This window comes from Pezoporus flaviventris, unplaced genomic scaffold, assembly GCF_033815535.1.
Source record: "Pezoporus flaviventris isolate CSIRO_AGI_PZ_B2104156 unplaced genomic scaffold, CSIRO_AGI_Pfla_v1 ptg000002l, whole genome shotgun sequence".
Taxonomy (NCBI): Eukaryota; Metazoa; Chordata; class Aves; order Psittaciformes; family Psittacidae; genus Pezoporus; species Pezoporus flaviventris.
Genome location: NW_026892550.1, coordinates 50,875,047 through 50,896,809, shown reverse-complemented (window position 1 = coordinate 50,896,809; position 21,763 = coordinate 50,875,047). Strand labels below are relative to the sequence as shown.

At 42.8% G+C, this 21,763-nt stretch overlaps 1 protein-coding gene across 2 annotated transcripts in view; it reads right to left on the bottom strand.

Moving 5' to 3' along the window:
• Positions 1-20,644, bottom strand: part of ARHGEF38 (Rho guanine nucleotide exchange factor 38) — a 40,135-nt gene extending 19,491 nt beyond the window's left edge. Inside the window, exons 1-5 of one of the 2 annotated variants that reach the window (XM_061478009.1) lie at positions 20,423-20,644; positions 10,224-10,414; positions 8,070-8,193; positions 3,065-3,212; positions 96-113 (exon numbers count right to left, since the gene is read on the bottom strand). In XM_061478009.1, the coding sequence (XP_061333993.1) occupies positions 96-113; positions 3,065-3,212; positions 8,070-8,193; positions 10,224-10,414; positions 20,423-20,618 (677 nt within the window). In that variant the 5' untranslated portion in view covers positions 20,619-20,644. Of the gene's footprint in view, positions 1-95; positions 114-2,953; positions 3,213-8,069; positions 8,194-10,223; positions 10,415-20,422 lie in introns of those variants that run through there. The other variant, XM_061478015.1, reaches the window with a different exon arrangement.
• Between the last annotated feature and the right edge of the window lie 1,119 nt (positions 20,645-21,763).

Sequence of the window (21,763 nt, the reverse complement as noted above, 5' to 3'; positions counted from 1 at the left end):
CTTAAAATTTCTACATGCACAGTTTTAAGCGTATTGAAGATAAATTAACAATATTTTAAAGATTATTTTACATGTAAAAAAGGCATGGTACTTACTCTTCCTCATATATCTTTCTGCAAAAAAGAAGAAAACAAAACATATATTAGATTCCTCCCAAAAGGATTTGTACTGATCAGGGGCCAGATTCTCAGATACACTTCAGTGACACAGAGCAGCTGTAACTGGCCCGATTAACTCAGGTTTATGGCTGCTGTGTGTCAGCAGAGCTGCACAAAACAGCCAGAGGGTACTGGTGAATCTGGCCCTATATCTTTTTGAAAGGACAGCCCCAAATAAGAAAGGATTGTCAGAAACCTGGCTTTGGCTGTAAGACCCAGCCTTGTTCTAACACTGGTAGGAAGTTTGGGTCACTGTGCCAGAGGTAAGTAACATCAAGTCCTTAATATAAAAAAGTAAAATTAAACAGTAATTCTTACACTTTACATACATTCCTATCTACTCTCTTAAAATAGAAATGTATTTTTAAATGTCAAAGAATACATTTCAGACTTTCAGGATATAGACTCAATTAATCTGTTAAGTATTTTGCAGGCCGAAACCTCTTCAGAGTAGGATGGTGCTGATACATATGCTGGAAGAAGCAATGTTTCCAATTGAAGTTTGGAAACATGCAAGCACGCATATAGAATATTTTGCTTATTGTATGAATATGCTCAAATGTGGGGGAACTAAAATGTCACTCCATCTGTGCCTTAGGCTTACTTGGTATCACATTGTCAGTCACTGCCTTCTTATTGCCTGCACTCTTATCTCCTTGTCCACCGGTGCCTAACTGAGCATCTGGAAGCTGGTGCTTTCATTGATTCTGCACTGTCAGCACTTTGCATGCTTATGACATCCCTCTGCTCCTGTAATAGTTGACCAAGCTACTTCAGGCTGAAAGCAGAGCAGGTAGTTGCCAGCATCCTTTCATTTTTACCAGCTGCATTTCTTTGGCTAAGCTAGCAAACAACATCCCCAGTTTGCATAATCGCTGCTGAAACACAAGACTCCACAGAATTGGGATTTGCACATGACTCCAAGGCAGACACCTACAGTTTGGGATGGAATTTCTCCTCTTCAGTCAACAGGAAGAATAGGCATCGCAGCATGGCTAATTGAATCTGATTTGTCTGTACAGATGTGCAGAGATCCACTCTCAAATTGCTCCCGATATAGAAGTTGTTTTTCACATGGCAGATATTACTCATCTCAGAAACAGAAGCTCCTGCTGACGTTAGCCCATTTGAATTATATTTTTTTTTTAAATGGAACAATATTCTTTCCAAGGAACAAAAGAAATGTTTAAGTAAACATTGCTCAAGAATAGCTGTCGCCAGCCCCTGCATATATTGTGTCTCACAGTGGAAAACAGCCTACAACTTCTTTGGTAAAAATGTTGCGTAGCTTTCTTCCCAGGGCAAGAATTCTCCAATCTGTAGTAAAGGTTTAGATGACCAAAGCTATGCATTTGAGTATGCACTTTCAAGTCTTCCTATGCAATCTCTAGGCACCAGGAAAAAAAACACAACATAGTATGCACACACCAGTGCTTTTTTCATTAGTTCCTGTTCAAAGGCTAATCACGAAAGAACAAAACAAAACAAGGCTTCATTGTGAAAAGAAGGCTTTGCACTTCCTGCTAGCAAAGGCTATAATGGCTCAGCACAAAACATCCTTTCTCTTCACAAATCCCAGCTGTGATACTGGAACAGGAGCTCTTCTTGCTGGCTCTGGAATTCAGGTAGCACCATCCACCCTAGGATGTAGGGGGATGCTATCTTTTATCTTTATTTCTTTCCATGTCCCCTTGCCTCAGCAGCAGGAATGAATGAATGACAGTAGCGGTTTCTCTTGATTAGCCAGAAAAGAATACTGTAAGCATCAGCAAGTAAAACACCCCTTTAGGGGAGATATCTGACCATCCATTAGGGTGAAAGCCTGAGTTTGTATGAAAATCCATTTCCTTCAACTTCCAGGGTAGCTAAAACCTAAGTACTCTGCACATACACTTTATTACGTAATTAATAACTGGACATATTGCACAGAATAAGCCTTATTTTCAATATAACCTGTCTTCAAAGTGTACATTTCTTTTTTAATGCTGTTAATACTTTACCACTCTTCCTAGATTTCACTTTGCCGTACTTCCCATCTCCTAGGTCCTTACACATCTCTGCAGACCGACCACTAACTGGGGTGTGATTGAAATATCTATTGCTGATGAACACTCTATTATTTGTGGTAGTGTTACATCTCTCCTATAAGCACACTTTCCTGGGGCTGGAATTAGACCTCTGATCTGAAAGACCATGGCACATTCCCTCCTGACAGCTTGGGAAAGTGAGGGGGCAAGGAGATTTATGGGTGGGAAGAGAAGCACCCTCCATGGAGAGGATGAGCTGGTTCCTGTGGCTGGCTGCAGGAGGAGGATGGATCTGTTATTCTGCAATATCCCCACTTCTTGACACATTTCCCCAAGGGGCTGGCACTGAAGATGGTGGCACAAAGTGCTTTCCACTGGCGGGACCTGGCAGCTTGGTCAAATACTGATCACTCTCAAATACCCTTCATCATGAAGGGTCCAGCACCACACAGCTGCTCCAGATCCCTTGGGCCTTGCCACAGGGACCCAGATATACCACTGCTTGTGAATAGCTCCATTACAGGGTACTTAAATTCAAGGAATAGAATTGCTGAAGACAGAGGCAGCAAGTTTCCTGGCATCTGGGCAAGGTGTTACAAATAGCCCATGATATGATGCAGCATTTCTTTTGCCAGTATGGGGCACCGAAGCTAAGGGAAGAGCAGCCTTTCTTGAGCTATTTTTGGCCGTCTTAGAGAAAAAGAAATCTAATCATGGCCCCTGGCTTGTCATCTTTTCATGAAAGCAGCGTAAGCCAGAGCTCCCAGCAAGCCTCATAAAACTCCGGATTTACAGGGGACCTTTCATCTACATCCATTTAAAATGTTCCCTGCCAGGCAACTGACTATGGATGGAAATCATCATTTGAAAAGATCTTACTTTAAGGACTGTACACAGTCTCTCAAATACTGCTTCAGTTCTTCATCCTTTTCATAGGATTCCAGCATGGTGTGTGCATCATCATGGCGATAGCAGTAGATTTTATATGTGTCTTCTAGTGGGCCTTTAATCTGCAAGAACACTTCCCCTGTTAAGGAGGAAAACAAAGCATGTCAAGCCAGACAACAGCATCTTAGAGGGAGTTTTATTATTCCACCACATTAGCCGTGAGCTAAAAAGGCTGGCTTCCACTTTACTTCCCTTAGAAATGATCTTGTGTGTTTATGTGCATTATTTATTACATGTATTTCTCAGCTGCTCATCTTTGTCATAGCCAGGCACCATTATATCAGTGTTAATGCAGAAAAATTCCCTCAGGAAAAGACATGAAATCTCTATACCTTGCACCCTTTGTACACAGCCCCCTAATTCACTGCCCCAGCTTATTGCCCCTTCAGTGGAAACCACACAGAAGAGCTTGACTGCTAAGGAGAGATCATTTTTGTGTCATGGGCTGGCAGGGGAGATGAATGTCAGCCTGTTAATTTTCCTTTTGACTTTTTTTTTTTCTTCAACTGAATATGAACTTAAATGGGTTATAACAGGAATAATGACTCTATCTCCCATTAGCCATTCCACTTTTATCTGTTTTGCAAAATCCTGAAATGGCAATTGCTATGGCCCAGAATAGAGATTTTTTTCTTCACTTGGCAGAGGAACAACCTTCACCCCTCCCCTAATTGAATAAAACAACCGTGGATTACAGCCATTTTTATATAGTGTCTAAGGTTATATATAACTGAAGGAGGAAACCATTTCCATTTCCAGTCCTCCACGCCACCATTTCCCCCAAAGAACAGTTGGGAATTTTAGAGGCACTAAAGTAGTCCTGCACCCATTTCCCATTTAATTCTGATGCCTCTTCAGTCTAAAACCCCTGTGTCAGTTCCTGTGTATGTAAGAGATATTATGCTTCATCTCTTCTGCTGAGATATTCATTCAGTTCTAACACCCTTATGTAGCAGTGCCCTGATCAGCATCCTCACAAATGCATATAAGAAACAACAGCAATGGTGAGAACTCTTGTCTTGGACATTTACTGAAAATTACAGCTATGTGGCAACCTGTCCAATGTTTTATGAACATTCATGTTGAGTTACAGCAATTATTATTAAAGTTAAAAGCCAAACATCACATTAATTGGGAGCTCTCTATTCATTTACAGAGTAAACACCAAGCTGTCAGGCATCCTGCATGTTTCATCCTGACCAGAGTGGGCTGTTTCATAACACATTGCATTGAACTGCTCCTTCTTAAAGTGAAAAATGTTTCAGTTACCACAGTAACACAGCTCTGGGTTTTTCCCCTACCAGCAAAGGTTAACTGGGCTGTCTAATACATGTTGGTTTCAAGGTGCGAATAAGGGAACAATGCTGGAGCTAAAACCACACGAGTTCATTTTAGTTACTGTACTGCCACAGTCAGAAAAGCACGAGCATCCTATAGTTAATTGCTCTTTAGCTGTCTGTCTTCTCTGTCTTGTGCATAATGCTAATGCTCATGGATACCAACGTACATTGCATCCTGACTTTCCCATGAACTCTCTATACAGGCAATGTTATAGCAAAAGGGGAAACCTTAACAAGCTTTCTCTTGATCCTGCTCCCTTGGTGCCTGATTCTCAGAGATGCTGAGCTCTCAACATTTTTCACTAACTTTATGCAGAGCTACCAGTGTTTAGCACAGCCCGTACTATGCCTAGCCATGAAGTGAGGTTATGTTTTCAGTATCAAAAATAAAAACTGTAGACTTAGAGCTCATTTCAGTATATACTAGAGGCTAGAAATTCATTCTGTTCTCCACAAGGAAAGGAATGAGCAAGATCTTTCAGTGATGTATTGTGCCACAATGACAGATATTTTCATTGATGCTCAATGATGAGAAAAATAATGTGCTGATTTCACGGATAGGGATTTTTAAGAGCAGACAGATTTCTTAAGCCTAAAGCTCTTCCTGGTTCTGAGCCATGTGGACCAAATCCGATGAGCTTTGGGCATATCACTGTGGAAACTTGCTTTATGGACTAAAACCATATTGTATTTGGGCACAGCTTTAAAATAGTTTTTTGCAGACTATGACAGATGTAGATCTGCCTGATGCCTCATCTTAAGTGTGGTGATCATTAGTCTCAAAGAGAAAATCCTAGGAGGAAGGTTTGAGTGACAGAAACAGTTTCTCCCTGTGGCTTTCAGTGGTGCTATGAGGACAGCATAGGGAGGTGGAGGAAGAAGGGGTCTACTAGCTAAAGTCAGGGTAAGGTTACTAAGTCTTCATACTCCTCCATACACAGTATCCAGACCAGAGAGGAGAAAAAAATATAGGAGAGAACCAGAAAGGGCTTTTAACTCAACAGTGTTTAGCATCAGAAGACCAAGCACCTCAAAAGGTCCGTCTACATTAGCATTTTAGCTCAGATTAGGAGAGGGCTTTTGAAGCCAGTTTCTCAGGACCCCTGATCTCCCATCCTTGGCCATGCAGCAGAGCAGTCACAGACACACAAACTGGATCCCTTTGAGGATGGTAATTACCATAAGATGCACTCCAAGGGCACATCTTACGCAGTCCAATTATAAAGGGCATCTCTCAAGCCACAGAAACAGGCTACAGGCAATCTAAAGTACAACCTCTTGAAACAGGTAGTATGGATATCAGGTCCTCAGCAGCAACTGTTTCACTCTACAAGTCTGCTCCTATTGGAGATTACTACTCATCAATGTGGACATAGCATAAGGTATGGAGAACACAGACTAAAATAAGATGGGAATATGAGCAACCCCATTGTTTTAATTTCAAACCAGTGAATTAGCAGCTCTCTTCAACCTCACCATGACAGGATTGCCTTCCAAAGTTAAGATATTTCAATGTAAGTTGTTTAAATGACATAAACATGATAGAATATGATGGATGTGTTAAACATTCTCAGCCTACTTTTGCTATAGACTGGCTTTAACAACTTTTACACTGATTATGAAAATCCTGAGAACAAAGTTATCACCTTGATGTACTTTTAGAGGATGAGAAACTTAGTAACTTATTGCTAATAGTGATGCAATTATTCTTCCTGCTTTTGTCTCGGCTTTTGGAAGAACGTCTCACACCTTACTTGCCATCTTTTTCCCTGCCGTAAGTTAGACAACTCTGTGATCCATTATCCCATACATTTTTACAGTTCTTTGTCTGATTCTGGAGAAATACAGCCCAATAGATGGATGAAAGTGTTGTCTTTACTTCTGGATGTGGCAGGGAGCTAAAAGGATGATTCTCTTGGCTGAGAGAAAGGCACTTCCTGCTAGAATAGAACATTGCTTATTAAGGGTATGACTCATCATGATGCACTTTTACTGAAATACCGCCAAACAACACAGTGGCATCAAACTACGTTAAGCTGTTGCCTTGGCAAACCAGATTGAGACGTGCTAGGATTAATATTTTTCCCAAGACTCATATGCTTTAATACCATGTTTCTTAGTCAAATGGCAACCAATAATTTTTTACCCCATTATTTGCAAGAATAGGGGGCCTTTCTATAATATGTTGCCTGTTGTATGTGGTCAGTTTAGGGAAGAAAGAATCTCTCTGACATCTTAATCATGGCTGGAAGTTTTTTAAACTAGACTGGATGACTTTGCACTGAAGCAATCTAAGAAGTCGCACTTGACCCCTTAAGGTGGATCACCTACTGTCTCTGCACTGAAGAAGTAGTTATGGGGGAGCTCATGAGTGGTAACTTCTTAAATCTCTCCAGCTGTGCCAGAATGTCAAGTGAACAGATCACAGCCTTAACATTCATGGCCTGGCCTGCAGAATGTATGGCTGTCATGCTTTAAATACCCACAATTCCTGCAGATATGCCTGCCCAGATTCCCACAAACACCCTATCATATAGCTTTCTTGCCTTTACTATGTCCCTGTTAAGCACATTTAACCGTATCTTACACAAATTGTATTGCCAGTAGATGCATGTTTACAATGTTTACAACATTTGGGGTGGGGTTGTGACATATTTATTACTCAAAATAATTTTTAATGCTTTTCTTGACTAGTACAATTACAAGTATGCAATTTAAGAGTCAGTGTTAAGTGTGAGTAGAGTTAACTAGACAGTATCAAACTAGATGAGAAGGATACTGTGTTCAGCTCTGGGGCCCCAACATAAGAAGGATGTGGACCTTCCTGGATGAAAGAGCAAGTTCAGAGGAGACCACAATGATAATCAGAGAGCTGAGGCACCTCTCCTATGGAGACAGGCTGAGAGAGTTGGATGCTTGTTCAGCTTGCAGAAGAGAAGGCTCTATGAAAACCCTAGAGCAGCCTTCGAGAATCTAAAGGGGGCTACAAGAAAGCTGGAGAGGGACTTTTTACAAGGACATGTAGTGATACAACAAGGGAGAATGCCTTTAAACTGAAAGAGGGGAGATTTAGATTAGACATCAGGACAAAATGCATTACACTGAGGGTGGTGAGGCACTGGAACAGGTTCCCCAGAGAAGTTGTGGCTGCCCCATCCCTGGAAGTGTTCAAAGCAAGATTAGATGGGGCTTTGAGCAACCTGGTCTAGTGTAAGGTGTCCCTGCCCATTGCAGGGGGAGTTGGAATTACATAAGCATTAAGGTCCCTTCCAATGAAAACCATTCTATAATTCTGTGGTTCTATTACATTATTAGTAGGTGGCATAAATCAGTGATGCAGGTTTTCACTCATGGTAAACTCATTCTCTCCTCCTCAACATCCAGATGAATGAAAAAAGGGCATCATGATCATAGGAGTATCATAGAACAACTGGACAGGTTTCACATGTCATTTTTCCTATGTCACTCTGGATATCTTATAGCATGTTAGCCTCTGGGAGTGGTACTAGTTAAGTCTGATGAGGGCAGAGGACAGGAGAGTGTTATGTTTATTCTTTCACGTAGCTTTGTAGAACTCAAGAGGACAGTAAACATACCGATTATTTGCATGGGTGGTTCCACATCTGTCGTGGCTTCTTCCAACAATGACAGCAGTTTGGCTGATACTTGATGGACCAATTCAATGTTGCTAAACAAGCCATCCACGTCAAAGCGAGCAATCTAGCGGAATACAAATATTAAGCAGCTACTGATGAAGAATAAAGAAGGATGTTGTGTATTACAGACTTAATCTTGCTATGCCCTCAATGCTTAATACTCCAGGAAGCACCGCTTCTGCAAAACCTCATATAAACATCCTCCCTGTGACTTCAAGAACACATACACAGTTTTCAGATTAGTATAATATAGTTGATGCAGTTAACAAAGGGCATGTTATCAAGTGCTTTTAACCTTATTTTGAACTATTCTTAATCTGAAAGTGTTTACCTAGGAAGGAAATAAATATTATCACCTGAATACAGAAAAGATCCTTAGCTGGCTTTCAAATATTTGTTTACTTTCCCACTGAGGAACAGAATAGTTGACAATGGGTTTGATTCCCAGTTGCTAATAGAGGCCACTACATAAACTCAGACCGTGGCGCTTTGGTGCCAGCTACCAGGTACAAAGACTTCCAGATGGTGGTACCATTTTAAGTTAGTTGTTCTACAAACCCAAAAATACAATCAAGATCATACAACTTCCCCTAAAAAAACTCATTTATAATTCTGACTATTAGTATAACCTAAAGAGCTTCCTACAGAGCTTGGGCACACAACACTGACTTCAGTGAACTGCATCAATTTACTCCAGTAGAAAACTGGGTTCCATGTCCCTACTCATTTTAGAGCAAGTAAAAAATTTCCAGGCCACATATTTTTCATGCAGAAGTTATTATCTTGCAGGGCCAGGCAATAGTTAATATTCAGAGACAACTGGAGATAGCCAGTGGTAATGTGCTAATACTGAGAACAAAGGCAAGACTGATTTCCATCTATACTGATAGCCTTTGAATGTATCTCTCCATTAGAAACTGAATTGCTGACTTACATAGCAGCTTACCAGATGCCAGGAGGATCAAATTGCATGCCATTGTAACAGAATCAGAAATATACTTTCACTACTAATGCAGTTAATTTCTTTATAGTATTATAGGGGCGAAGATAGGTTTTATCCACTTGGAAATATGAAACAGATTCATTGCTAGGTCAATTTTCTAAATGCAATCCTTCTCTAAATACATTACAAACTTTCAATATGGTAGTTTATCTGAGAACTAGCCTTAAAACCATACAACATTCTTAAAAAATGCAGAGGTTATTAAATTAAGACTGTTATAATCTCTAAATTACTTTTCCTGTATATATCTAACACAGGACTTCTGACCTCCACTCCAGCACACTGCCTACATAGTATTTGGAACTATGCTGTGCATGGACACTTCCACGTGTTAATACAGTGACAAAGGACAGATTTGAAATATACATTTTCAGTTGGCTGGAAAAGTGCAAAGGAATACAGCAAGTTCAACAGGGAACACTCTGGTTTGGTGCTGGCCAGGCTGGGGAGGGAGTCAAGATGTGACTACTTCTAAGTGGGTGAACAAGTAAGCAGAAAAAAGTCAAGAACTCTTTAAAGTTATGTCAGCAGATGTCAGCTCTTCTGAAAATGGGTTGGAACAAACTCTGACAGAGTTTCAAGAAAGATAAAAGGTCTTGCAGGAGCTTAAACAGCACAGGCTTCAGCTGGCCCCAGCGTTCCCTGAAGAGACAGTGCCAATGTCATCTAAAGGCACTTTGGTCTCTATACCTATATTTTATCACCAATCTTGTAAGAAACCCTACATACAGAATACTTGGTTTAAGGTATGTTTAAAATAATTTTTATTCTATATCAGCAGCAGATATCATTTGTGCAGCCTCAGTGAATGCTATGTGGCAGGCCCCACAAATCTTTCTCTGGACAGCCTCTTCTATTCCCAGCTTTCAGCTGCACAGTTTATCTACAGCTGTAAATACTGCTGAGGAAAAGGTTCTATGAATTCCCAGCTAGAGCCCTGGCATGTCCCTTTCTGGAAAGCTACCACCGGACAGCTCCCAGTACCACGTCACTCACGCTGACACTTGTGCCTGCATTAACATTATCTGCCAGCAGAATGTGAGTGAGTTCAGACCTTGACATCACCAACTCATCCACCGCCCCCAGCTCACCTGCTTGTTTCTCAGGGGCTGAATCACTTCCTTGATGCAGAGATCCAGGTCGCTGATATAGTCCTTCTCTGTCTGCATGAGTTCTGTGATGATTTTCACCCTCTTGGCCATCATGCGTCTGCTGACTTGTTCTTCATCCTCCTGCAGCGAAGCAGCAGGGATTGTGGACCCCACCTGCGGGGCCATTTTTTCTGTTTAAAAGAGGGAGGTTTGTGAGGAGCATTGTAATCTCATGTGTTCACTCAGTTTGCCCTGCACAGCTGTGGGGGAATGGAAGTCATGCCTGTTGGAAAGTCCCCAGTCACCATGGAGAGCAGGAAAAGAAGCATAAGAAATTGCAATCCTGGATCACACCAATTGCTGTCCCATCTCCCTCCTCATGCCAAACACAGGTTTGACAATAAGGGGATTCTCATCACTGGCTCTCTTGGCTTTGATGTTATGTATGTCAGCAGAAATTTTCCATTTCCATTGCCAGCACAGGAGAGTCTGATTCTTGTCATACTGAAATTCAAAGACAGCTGATGCCCTTCTACTCCTTTGAAAAACACAGTCTGGGTCAGACATCTATTATGATTTGGAGGATGGGAGAAAGTATGTTCCTGTGGAAGAAGAAGGCTGTGTTTACTGTAAATAAGCTTCACTGGAATAACCTTTGCTCTGTACAATGTAATGTTGAGTCTGTTCATGGGAAGCTGAGGGCTGCAGATACAGGAAGACAACTTTTCAAATGAAGACAATATTAATAACAATGATGACGAAACCCGTAATTTTGTTTAAAAAGATTTAGTTGAAAAAGGCAAAGGAATTACAGGAGAATATGGAAAACCTTCAATAATCAATAAAAACATCTCTTGGAATAACAGAAATTATTTCCATACTTAAGACCTAGAATATCTGATTTATTCCAAATACATGGAAATGCAAGCGAGACTTCTACAGACAGCTAATTTATGTATGACACAGGACCTGCACATAACCTACTTATCTGTAATGATGCTCTTCCCTTTTGCTGGTTCATAAGCCAGCCTGCAGACATTCACATCAGCTGTTAAAAGGGCACTAATTTTTTTCTGTGTACACTGACAATCTGTATTTTTCATTAGGAAACACCCCCACACACACACACAAATAACATCAAATGAAGGATTTCAGAGGTTATTCTGGTGTTTTTCTGCTAGCCACAAGATGGTGCAGAGCACCAACAAAGATGGACATATCATTACTGTACTCAACTCTGCATTACCCAGGTTGAGCTTTGACAGCAAGGGTTTTATTGCACTTAGCAGCAAAGGGTGGGAATCTCTGCTGAGGATCAGACAGCTATGCCTTCATGTCAACTTCTTGCAGGGAGCACACTGTATAATGGGGCAATAGCAAGCTGTATCTGATGCTTTGCTCACTGATAGCCAATACTGAATATACTGTAGTTGTTTGAACTGATTGTCAAGGGTAAAGGCAGGAGCGCACAAGTGAACATAGAACAGTGCACAGCTCACCCAGACAACACTGGCCAAGGCTGTAAACAATAACCTGGAGCTGGACTTGTGGGAAAACCAAGCAGCTTTCAGAAGATGGACAGCTCTGGGATGTCTTTAGCTAAGAGGTGTAAAATGTTATAAATCCAGTGTATTGTCATCCCAACCCCTTCTACAGCTATGCTGACTGCTGATATTCAGAAAGGATAGTTTTGTTATTAATGCTTCTCCATCAGCTTTTCTGGTGAGACTGATGTGACCACAGTTATTGTTTTAAATAGTGGCTTTTGGGGCTGCACCTCTGCCTCTTTACTGATAGTTCTAAACAGCGAGGACAAGAAGCCCAAACAAACCAGGGGAGAGGGGCTGTATTTTCAGCCTTTTTTGTATTTAGATGTACTTTTTACCATTTTAGCCTTGAAGTCTGTGTATAACACTGGGAACATTTTGTCCTCAAGTTTGTACACAGACAGTAAAATGAAAACATCTCCCCTCTGCAAAGCTTGAGCTATCAAATGAATTTTAAACTGAATCTTGTCCTAGCGAGTCTGTGCTGGTGTGAGGGCACGTAATGCACAGGAGCTCACTCCTGCAGAGCTCATGCACCAAAGGTGCAGTGTGCCAGACAAATCAGACTCTGTCCTTATTTTAGTCAGGAGCGGAGCAAAACTGGTTACCAGTATCATTTCACAGCTCCTTCTGAGCAATTTTTGCTAGGGCTGCGGAATGAGACCACCTTGCCTGCTGCTTATGCACTAAAATGGCAGGTACTTGTTCCTCTAGAAACTTACAGTACATAACCACACTTATAAATTCACAAGGAACCACATGAACAATCCATTTCCATTCCAGTTCTGTGCCAAAATCAGCATTTTTCTCAAGATTGGGTGTGAAAATGTTTGTGTGTGTGTGACTGTGAGAGTTCAGGGTGACTCCTGAGAAAGTGCAGAGAGGACCAGACATCCTGGAAGACCTCAGAACTGTCATTTCATCTCAGATGCAGCACTGTTACAGTATCAGATGGAATTTTAAGGTAAACACAAGATGATGTGCGAAACAACTTTGTAATGTTTTATACTGGTGGCAGGGGATGGCATTATATGAGCAAAATAAAGCCACTCTATCCCACTTCAGGCTTGAAGTCACAATCCCTCAAGAGGCTGTTCTTTCAGTTTATGTCATTAGATCACCCTGATCAAATCTGATTCCTGAATTATGTCAGGGTTCATCTATTATCCTTATTGCATGATAGATAATAATGCCAGGAAAGAAAAACTATTCTCAACAGGAAGAACTAACCATGAGAAATACCAGGTAGATGCTGTTTCCTTGTAGAAAACATGTTTTTTAATAAATGTATCCTTTTGTTAAAAGTAATATAATTTTCCATTTTCACTCAATATGTTCACTTTTTCATTTCAGGCATGTCTGTCTCTATAGAATGCAACAGCAAGAACCTGAAGTGATGATTACAGCCAAAACCTGTGATTTCATGTTCAGCTGATTGCTTTTGACCAGTTTGAGAATATTAGTAGCTGCAGAAATCCTTGTGGAATAAGTGAAAGTTTAATGAATGTACAAACAGCAAGTGTATACCTGGAATATAAGCAGACTTGTTTCTACCTGGTAATATGTACCAGCCCCAGAACGGTTTCAGAGAGAGGATTAGCAGGAAGAGACATTGCTGAGGATTAACTGTTACGGTAAGAATTTGACTCATTCATCCTCAGAGATACCAGGTTTAGGAAAAACTGTCTGCTGAATGGTTTATTAGACAGCTGTTTCTTAAGGCCAGTTTACAGGAAACTAATTGGTACTTTTAGTTGGTATAAGAATGTCATTTAGAAGGTAATGTTTGCAATTGTTGCTTTGTAATGTCAGTTACCTGCAGGAGTTGCCTCTCTGGAGGACTTTGCTTTGGAGAGGAAGGTGATGACTGGCTTTCTAGCTGTGTATTGAAGTGCACGGCTCTAGTTGCATTCAACAAGAGGTTCACTATGTGATGACATGGACAAAGCAGCCACATGTCTTAACAAAAGTTTCTTGCAAGTGTGAAGTCTAAAACCATCCCCCAGATGGAGACATCCAACAATGCAGAATAAGAGCATGGAGGGAAAGAGCTTGCCCAGTGCAAGTGCAGTAGCTCTCTTCTAGGCTATTGGGGGATCCACAGCAAGTGGCCAGATGAGCAGTCATAGCAGATTTGCAAGATCAATGTGTGCAAATTTACCTGACTTTCCCACCCAGAGTGAGCAGCTCTGAGAGGTCTGCTCTATCCATCCTTCCTCCTAGGTAAAACGCTCAGGTTAGACATTATGTTTACTCCTGGGGATGGGACCCAGGTCTCTCCCATCCAGTGGTTTCCCTCTGGAAGTGAAGATAGTGGTGCAGAATATAGGAACAAGTACAGTGATGTCAGTGCATGGAGTGAGTAACAGGCCTTTTCACTACTGAGGCAGCATTTGGAGGATGCCAAAGAAACACCAAGTTCTACACTTGCGCTGTGTGGACACAGGGATTTTGCCTGACACAAGAGAGCCATGAAGGCACAAGTTATCAAGGTATAACAAACAAATCACAGCATTATTGTTTTCATGTGTGAAACCTGAACCTCATATCACCCTGGATAAAATTACTTGTCTGTGAAAGCAAGTCCTCAGATAGCCTATACCCTCAGATAACCTAGCTATTACACATGGGAATATACACTGGCTTTTATCAGCTGGATTTGGGAAACGCAGGCAGTCAAGTTCAGAGACTGCTGCTGTGGCAGCTTTCCTCTCCTTCCACACATCTGCTTGTGCCATGGCCCCAGCTCTGCCCCTTAACACTCCTGCTTCCACTGTGGCTTTCAGGAAGGCAGTGGGGCACAGGGACTTTGCGATCCTTGGAAGTAAGAGACATGGAAATGGGACAAGCAGTGGGAGAGGATGGAGTGTCCTGCTCTGTGTGGGAGAAGTTTATCACATGAGTTAATACACAAGGAGTTTTACTCCAGATCCCACTCCCCTTGTGAGGGACCACTTCATAGGAGTGTTGTTATGGTTTTACACCAGAGTTGTTACAGTACAACAATACGGTGCAAACATGGTGCAAATCAGATCTACTGTATTCCAAGTTGGTCACTGAAATACAAAAGGATTGTGAGAGGGTTGTGGAAAATACAGTTTTTCCTTTTACTCAGAGCTGCACGTAACAGCAGCATTGTTCAGGAGTGGGTTTGTTGCACAGGGACTGTGAGTTCCACATGCAAAAAGCCCCTTTTTTGAGCACAGGAGGAGAACACTGCAGGAGCAGACTGACCTTGCACCAGTCTTCCTAGGCCATAGGTTTGCTCGTAAAACCTGCATCAGAGACTTCTTTGCAATTAGGTCATTTGATCTTTGTTCATTTCTCTGTTCCATAAGGTACAGAAAATATTTATATTCAACGCACAAGTTCTGTTTTCAATTCCTTGACAGCAGACCGCTTTAATTATATGTGTGCTGACAGGACTACAGAGAGATCCCATGTGACCGCACTGGAAAGGAAGAAAGCTTATCATCAGGTGACAGAAGAATGCCCTTATTGTTAGTGTCAGTACTTACAAATAAACCTTTCCAGTGTGTTATATACTGGTATAACTATACCACTCCTGTGGCATTGAGCTTATGTTAATAAAGAACTGAGGAAGGGCTGCATCTGAACCACTTCTCCTGGGACACATGCACCTCAGGATTTGGCACAACGCAAAGTATCCAAATTAATAACATGTTTGCTAATATGATCAGAGAAGGATCTGTAAAGCTCCTTGGGTCCTAGTCTTCACTCTTTTACCCAGTTGCTGTTACTAGTCATGCTGCAGTAGCTCCTGAGAGACCTAAGCCTAAGGACTTGGTTGTGTGTGCAAACACAGCAGCACAAAATGGATTCTGCTCTGAAAAGATGAGCTTGCTTCCCAGCCTGGCTGCCACTGCAGTAAGTTCAAGGAGTAACTGCAGCTTTATTGCCATGCAAGTTAACAGAATTAGATCCTCTGAGCTTAAATTTGCACAGGAGAAAAAGGTATTGGTTAGGTTGTGATTTCTCATCACAGGACACACAGATATTTTCATCAAGCCATCTCCTGCACTTCAGGAAATAATCTGGACTTTGGCCCTCTACTGTACTTCAGCAAATCAACTGCTCCAAAGATCAATACATTTTGCAGTGAAATAGGATACTCTCTGCATTGTGGTCCATAGAAAGTTAATCAGTAAGTACAGCACAAAGCAAATAAGGAACTGGGAAGAGGTGTGGAGGATCTGTACTCCTGGTGGGAGATGCCAAGGAGCTGTGTGCATCAGCAGTCCATGCAAGAAAATTGGTGTACTCTGCGGGCAGGGAGGAGGAGAGGATAAAGGAAGGTTCTCTGCTTGTAATGGACTGAAGGGGGATGAGCTGCTTCTGACTGGGCTTTACTATACCAATGGATAGCAGCTTTCCAGGAATTTGTATAAGCTTGCAGGGTTTTGTGTCATTTTTGGTGTTGGTTATTTTTTGTAACTACATTAGACACAGGCAGAATGTCAAATCTGACGTTCAGACACAAGCTCTGAGTCAATATATTGTGGCAGCTGTGTGATTTGAATCACTGTCTATTACAGGTATGTCACTGATGTATTTTAAACTGAAGCATGTGCAAGTCATTTAACAGCACAGTTGGCCCATTCAGAGCTAAAGTTATAAGGGAGTTAATATGATTTGTAAAACAAGGAGTAATTTCAAAGTATGCATGGTCACATTGAACACTGCAAATGGGATCTCTGATGCCTTCTGGAAACCCACCATTTTCTGTAGCTCATTTTTCACAGCAAGCACAAGTTTGGTATATGATTATTAAAAAAATCATAGAATTATAGCATTACAGAATGGTTTGCGTTCGAAAGGACTTTAAAGCTCATTAAGTTCCAACCCCCTGCCATGGGCAGGGACACCTTTCCCTAGACCGGGTTGCTCAAAGCCCCATCCAACCTGGCCTTGAACACTGCCAGGGGTGGGCAGCCACAGCTTCTCTGATCAACCTGTGCCAGTGCCTTACCACCCTCACAGGGAAGAGCTTCTTCCCTATATCTAATCTAAATCTACCCTTTTTCTATTTAAAGCCATTACCTCTTGTCCTATCACTTCATGCCCTTCTAAAATGTCCCTCTCCAACATTCTTGTCAGCCCCCTTTAGATCCTGCAAGGATGCTCTGAGGTCTCCTCAGAGCTTTATCTTCTCCAGGCTGAACAAGCCCAGCTCTCTGTCCTCATAGGAGAGGTGCTCCAGCCATCACAGCATTCTCTGGACTTGCCCCAAAAGGTCCATATCCTTCTTACACTGGAAAATAGCAACAACCTGTCCCTGTGAACTATGATCTGCCCTTTTTGGTTGACAACACCTATCCCCATGAAACATTGTATCTTAATATGCCCTGATCTTGCAAACATCTATGTGCAAATAATGACACCAAACAACTCTTAATAAAATATATAGGTATTCACAGCACGGCAGCTTTAGGTTAATTCGAAGACTGATCCCAACATTAATGTAATATATAGATATTACTAGTTACTTTTACAGCTGCTACTGATGGATTTTCACTGTAGAAAAGAGAGCGATTCCTACCAGCTAAACAGCTTCAGAAAACAGAGCTGCTAAATACCATTTTGTGCCACTGCTTAAGGATAGTAGCAGGTTCTTCATTCCTCTTGGAAGGATGTATGTGCAGGATTTCCTAGTGAATGTAGAGCAGAGCACTGCATAGAAATATCACAGAAACTCTGTCTTAGCTCTTATAATGACCCTTAATGTTATTTCTGCACCCACCACAAATGCTAATCAATATATCTCCCTTAACCCCATTCTTCCCTCTTTAGAAAAGTGATGCTTCTGTCCAGTTGATGCAGAACTATGAAAGAAAAATATATATGTATGGCTTGATCAAGGTATTCCTGGACTCATCCAGGATTGCAATTACAACCTGAGTTGTAGATGACTGCATGGTTGTATCACAAACCTGCCAGTTGATAGCAATCACCTTATTTTCCCCTATCTAAAATGGGGCTGCAGACAATTGCTTATCTCACAGGATGAGTTGAAATAAGTGAAATAATGCTTGCCAAGCTCTCTGAGAATATAATGGTTACTTTGCATCTTATTTCCTTTTCAAGAAGAGTAAAGCCAGGAGGTGTTGCATGACCATTCACACCAGATAAGGTATTGAATAGATGTGTCTGGTATAATAAGTAACCATGAAAATGCTTTCTTGTGTTTTTAATGAATCCTTAATTTTAAAGTGAAAAGCAGTCACAGAAGTTTGCACCTTTGACAATGCTATTGTGGTCATGTTGGGGGGGGGGGGGGGGGGGCGGAAATAGCCTGTTTTCTACTTAGGGAACTTTTTTAAGCACACAAAGGGCTGGAAGGCCCTCAAGAGATGTTTATACCATGCCTCACCATGCACAAACATGCTGCAATGCTGACATAAGCATTGGGGCGTAAAGACACCTTCTTTCCCATGCTCAGCCAGGGTTGCTTGCCATTACCAGGGATGGAGGTCCTGCAGCCTCTGACTCTTGCTGTGGAAACCTGCCCCACACACAGGAGATTCCCCTTGGCGAAGTTTGCTCTTGTTGCACCTCCTTGGCTTACATATCCACATCTGTGCTAATACCCACCACAGCTCTGCAGCCTGTGTGTTAGAAAACATATGAACAGGGGACTAAAGAATGGAGGGGAAACTAAACACAGAGTTTTCCCTTCAATTCATATGGGAAGCAAGTGTAGATTATTACCATGTGTATCTTTTTGCAAAGCATTTACCATTCCAGGGTAATCAGGGAGTCCTAACCTGGCAGAACTGTTTATGTCACCAACAGAGCAGTTGGGATTTTCTTACCAAGAACGGAGAACTCAAAAGCTTTGTGCCAACAAAACCACTTCCCTCACCTTGGAGTCAGCTGCTTCACATCCAAGTGCTAGTGAGAAAAATGAAGAACATAAAGGCATAGAACCATAGTACATCATAAACTGCTGGCAGGTATTACATTAGGTCTGGGATCCATGATCCAAAACTTGATCCAGATCAGGCCTTGGCACACAACCACATTTCTTTCCATTGTAACTGTAAATACACTTCACAGGAATTTCTACTGACTTTGTTTTTCACTCTGAGGACAGGCAACTTCTAATCCAATATAAAGCCTGCAGGTACCTTGTTAACTCATCACCATTTGTGTTGAGCATAAGTGAGCAAGCAGAGCAAGCTGATACCAGACCCGTGTTTTGCAATAGGTGGCCACGGCAGCCTCAGCTGGTGGCAGGAGCTGTAAAGCTGGATTTACTGTCTCCTTGGACCGCTGCCATAAACATAGCCTCATGCTCTGCCATGACTACCTAGGCTTCCCCGCCTCCTTTGCTCCAGATTTTAAACAGGAGACGTTAATGGCTTCAATACAGCTGACACAGGACAGAAAACCTGTCTTTTTGCTGGATACAGCTCTGATAACCTTGACCTCACCTGGGCAACCACCTTCACAAGTAAAGAGCTACTGTTTTGGTGGGACATGTGCCAGGAGCTTGCCTGACCAGCCACAGCAATCTGTTTGTGCCCAGAAGCACCACGCTGATACCTGCAGCGAGTGCCTGACTTAACTAAAATTTTTTCCCTTCTCATCGATTAGCTATCACAGGAGGGAACAGCATAATCAATGGGCCACTCTGTTGTTCCTAGCCCCCCCAGAAATCCCATTACTTTCAGGTTTATTATTTTATTTTCTGCTTTTATTGTCTCTCTGAAGTAATGCTACTTCCTAATTAAGTGTGTCAAAACCATAATACAGCAACCCAAAGTATCTTTCTGTTTTATCTCCCCATAAATGATTATTGCCACAATAGTGACTGTCACGAGGCAGTTACATCACTATTAGTAATAAATATTTATATTACAGCAGTACTCAAACCCCCCATTTGTGATGGGGCCCTGTTGTTCCAGACCCTGGAAACCCACAGAAACTTGTCAGTTTGTGTTCCAGAGCACTCCCAGAGATAGCCATACACACTCTTCATGTTTTTCTTCAATTTGTGGCATTGCATTTAAATTTTGACTGACAGGCCCAGTACTGACATACTTTACCAATTTGGGGTCCAGATGCAATTTGGTTATTTGGAAGAAACCCTCTCCATAGTGGTGTAATTTCAATCAGCATATCCATCAAAACATGTATTTGGACATAGTTCAGTTTAAGCTTGCACAATCTGAGCAATGATAAACATATTATAGATCATGGTATTTTTAACTGAAAGAAAAAGTTCCCTTGGTGCTTCTAATTACTTAGCATATACTCCACTTGATACAACAGCCAAAAAAAAGATAGGATAGAGCCACCATATTTCCATATTACTGTTAGCATTGCAAATGCGTTCTGATGACGAATGAGAAAGATCCCGGTTGCATACACATTTTGCAGTAAGACCCCAAACCCTTCAATTGCATTTTACATCCTCTCTACTCAACATTATTCAGAAAAAAATAGGGGAGGCATTTCCACCGTGGAAGTGGGGGGCTAGGGTGAGAGGGGACAATTTGTCACTGTGAGTGCATGGGGGCAAAGACTGCCATTCCCTTCTTTAACTGGAGGCTGTAGCCCGGAGATCATCAAGATATCCCAGCCCAGAGCATCCCTCGCAACCAGGCACCAAGCATGCTTCCCTGGTACCTTGTAATTTCTGGCTGTACTCTGTCCTGTCAGACTGACTCCTCCTCAAGGTGCTATGGTCCCCAGGGTCGGCCGTGCTCTCCATCACAGGCTCTGTCCTCCTCCTCTCCCCCACGTACAGCTTATTCCTCAGCAAGGCCAAATTCCTCTTCCTGCTCCCTCCACCTTCCTTCCCTGGGCAGTCCATGCTCGTCATGGCCAGCCTTGCTCAGTGGTGATGGTGGTGGTGGCGGCAGGGGGTCAACAGCTTGACTTTTATGCTGGTGAACCCGCTACCCAGGTGAAGGCTGGCTGCTCTGGGCTTGATTTTGGAGCAGGGCTGCCCAGGCTCCGCAGGGCACCTGTACGGAGCAGCTCCACCTCCGGGAAGCTGACGCCCCGGGCGGTGTTTGCATTCACCTGCCTTGTGTGCAAGGACGCCTGGCGGGGCCGGTTTCAGAGCCAGCCCCAAACCGCAGCCATTCACGGCCCCTTTCTCTGCTCCAGGGTGCGCTTCTCACCCCGCCGCGGGGGCCGTGCGTTCCGGCACCCTGAAGCGGAGGCATCCTCCCGGCTTTGCCTGCGCCGTGTGCTGGCAGGGGGATACTCCAGTGCGGCAGGGCAATGCCGTGCTTTCACCTGATGCCTTCCCTTTTGGACACCACCTCTCTCTGCACTGTCGGGGCACTGGAGAAGCAGAGGGCAAGACAAATGGGAAGGGGAGGCCAGCCACCCCCTTGACACTCTGCCTTTCCCAAAGGCTAGTGCCTAACCGGCAGCCCGTTCAAGACCCCAACTCCTCACATACGGAATTGCACCTGCCAGACTCCCACCCCACCGAGAGGCGTAGCCTCTAGGTTCCAACTGTAGATTAATTCCTGATCTACAGGTTTGAAGGGAAACCCCAGGACAATGAAGAAAAAGGCTGAGAAGGAGATGAAAGCCCCTCCAGGAGACGGGAAGCAGTGTGGAGCTGCAGCTTGCCTCAAGCCAGGCTCTGTCCTGCTTTACACTACACACACAGAGGCAACATGAAAGCCTGCCAAGAACCTGTGGAGGCTGTTGGAACAAATTACCACACTCTGATGGCTGAGGAAGTGGACACTAAAACACCTGTTCGTAATACCTCTGGATCAGCCCCTGGAAGAGATCTCATTATCCTGTCTGTTAGCAAGGGCCTCTGGCATGCATGCACTGTCTAGTGATCCTCTGTAGCGCCAGTCTAATCAAACTCATGTTAAAACAGCAGGAGCTGCTGGCATCTAAGCTTGGACGGGACTTACCCTGGGAAGAGCCCCAGCAGCCATCAGTAGCAATCACTGCCACGGCTGTGATACGCACCCACTGTGGCCCTCCCTGCCC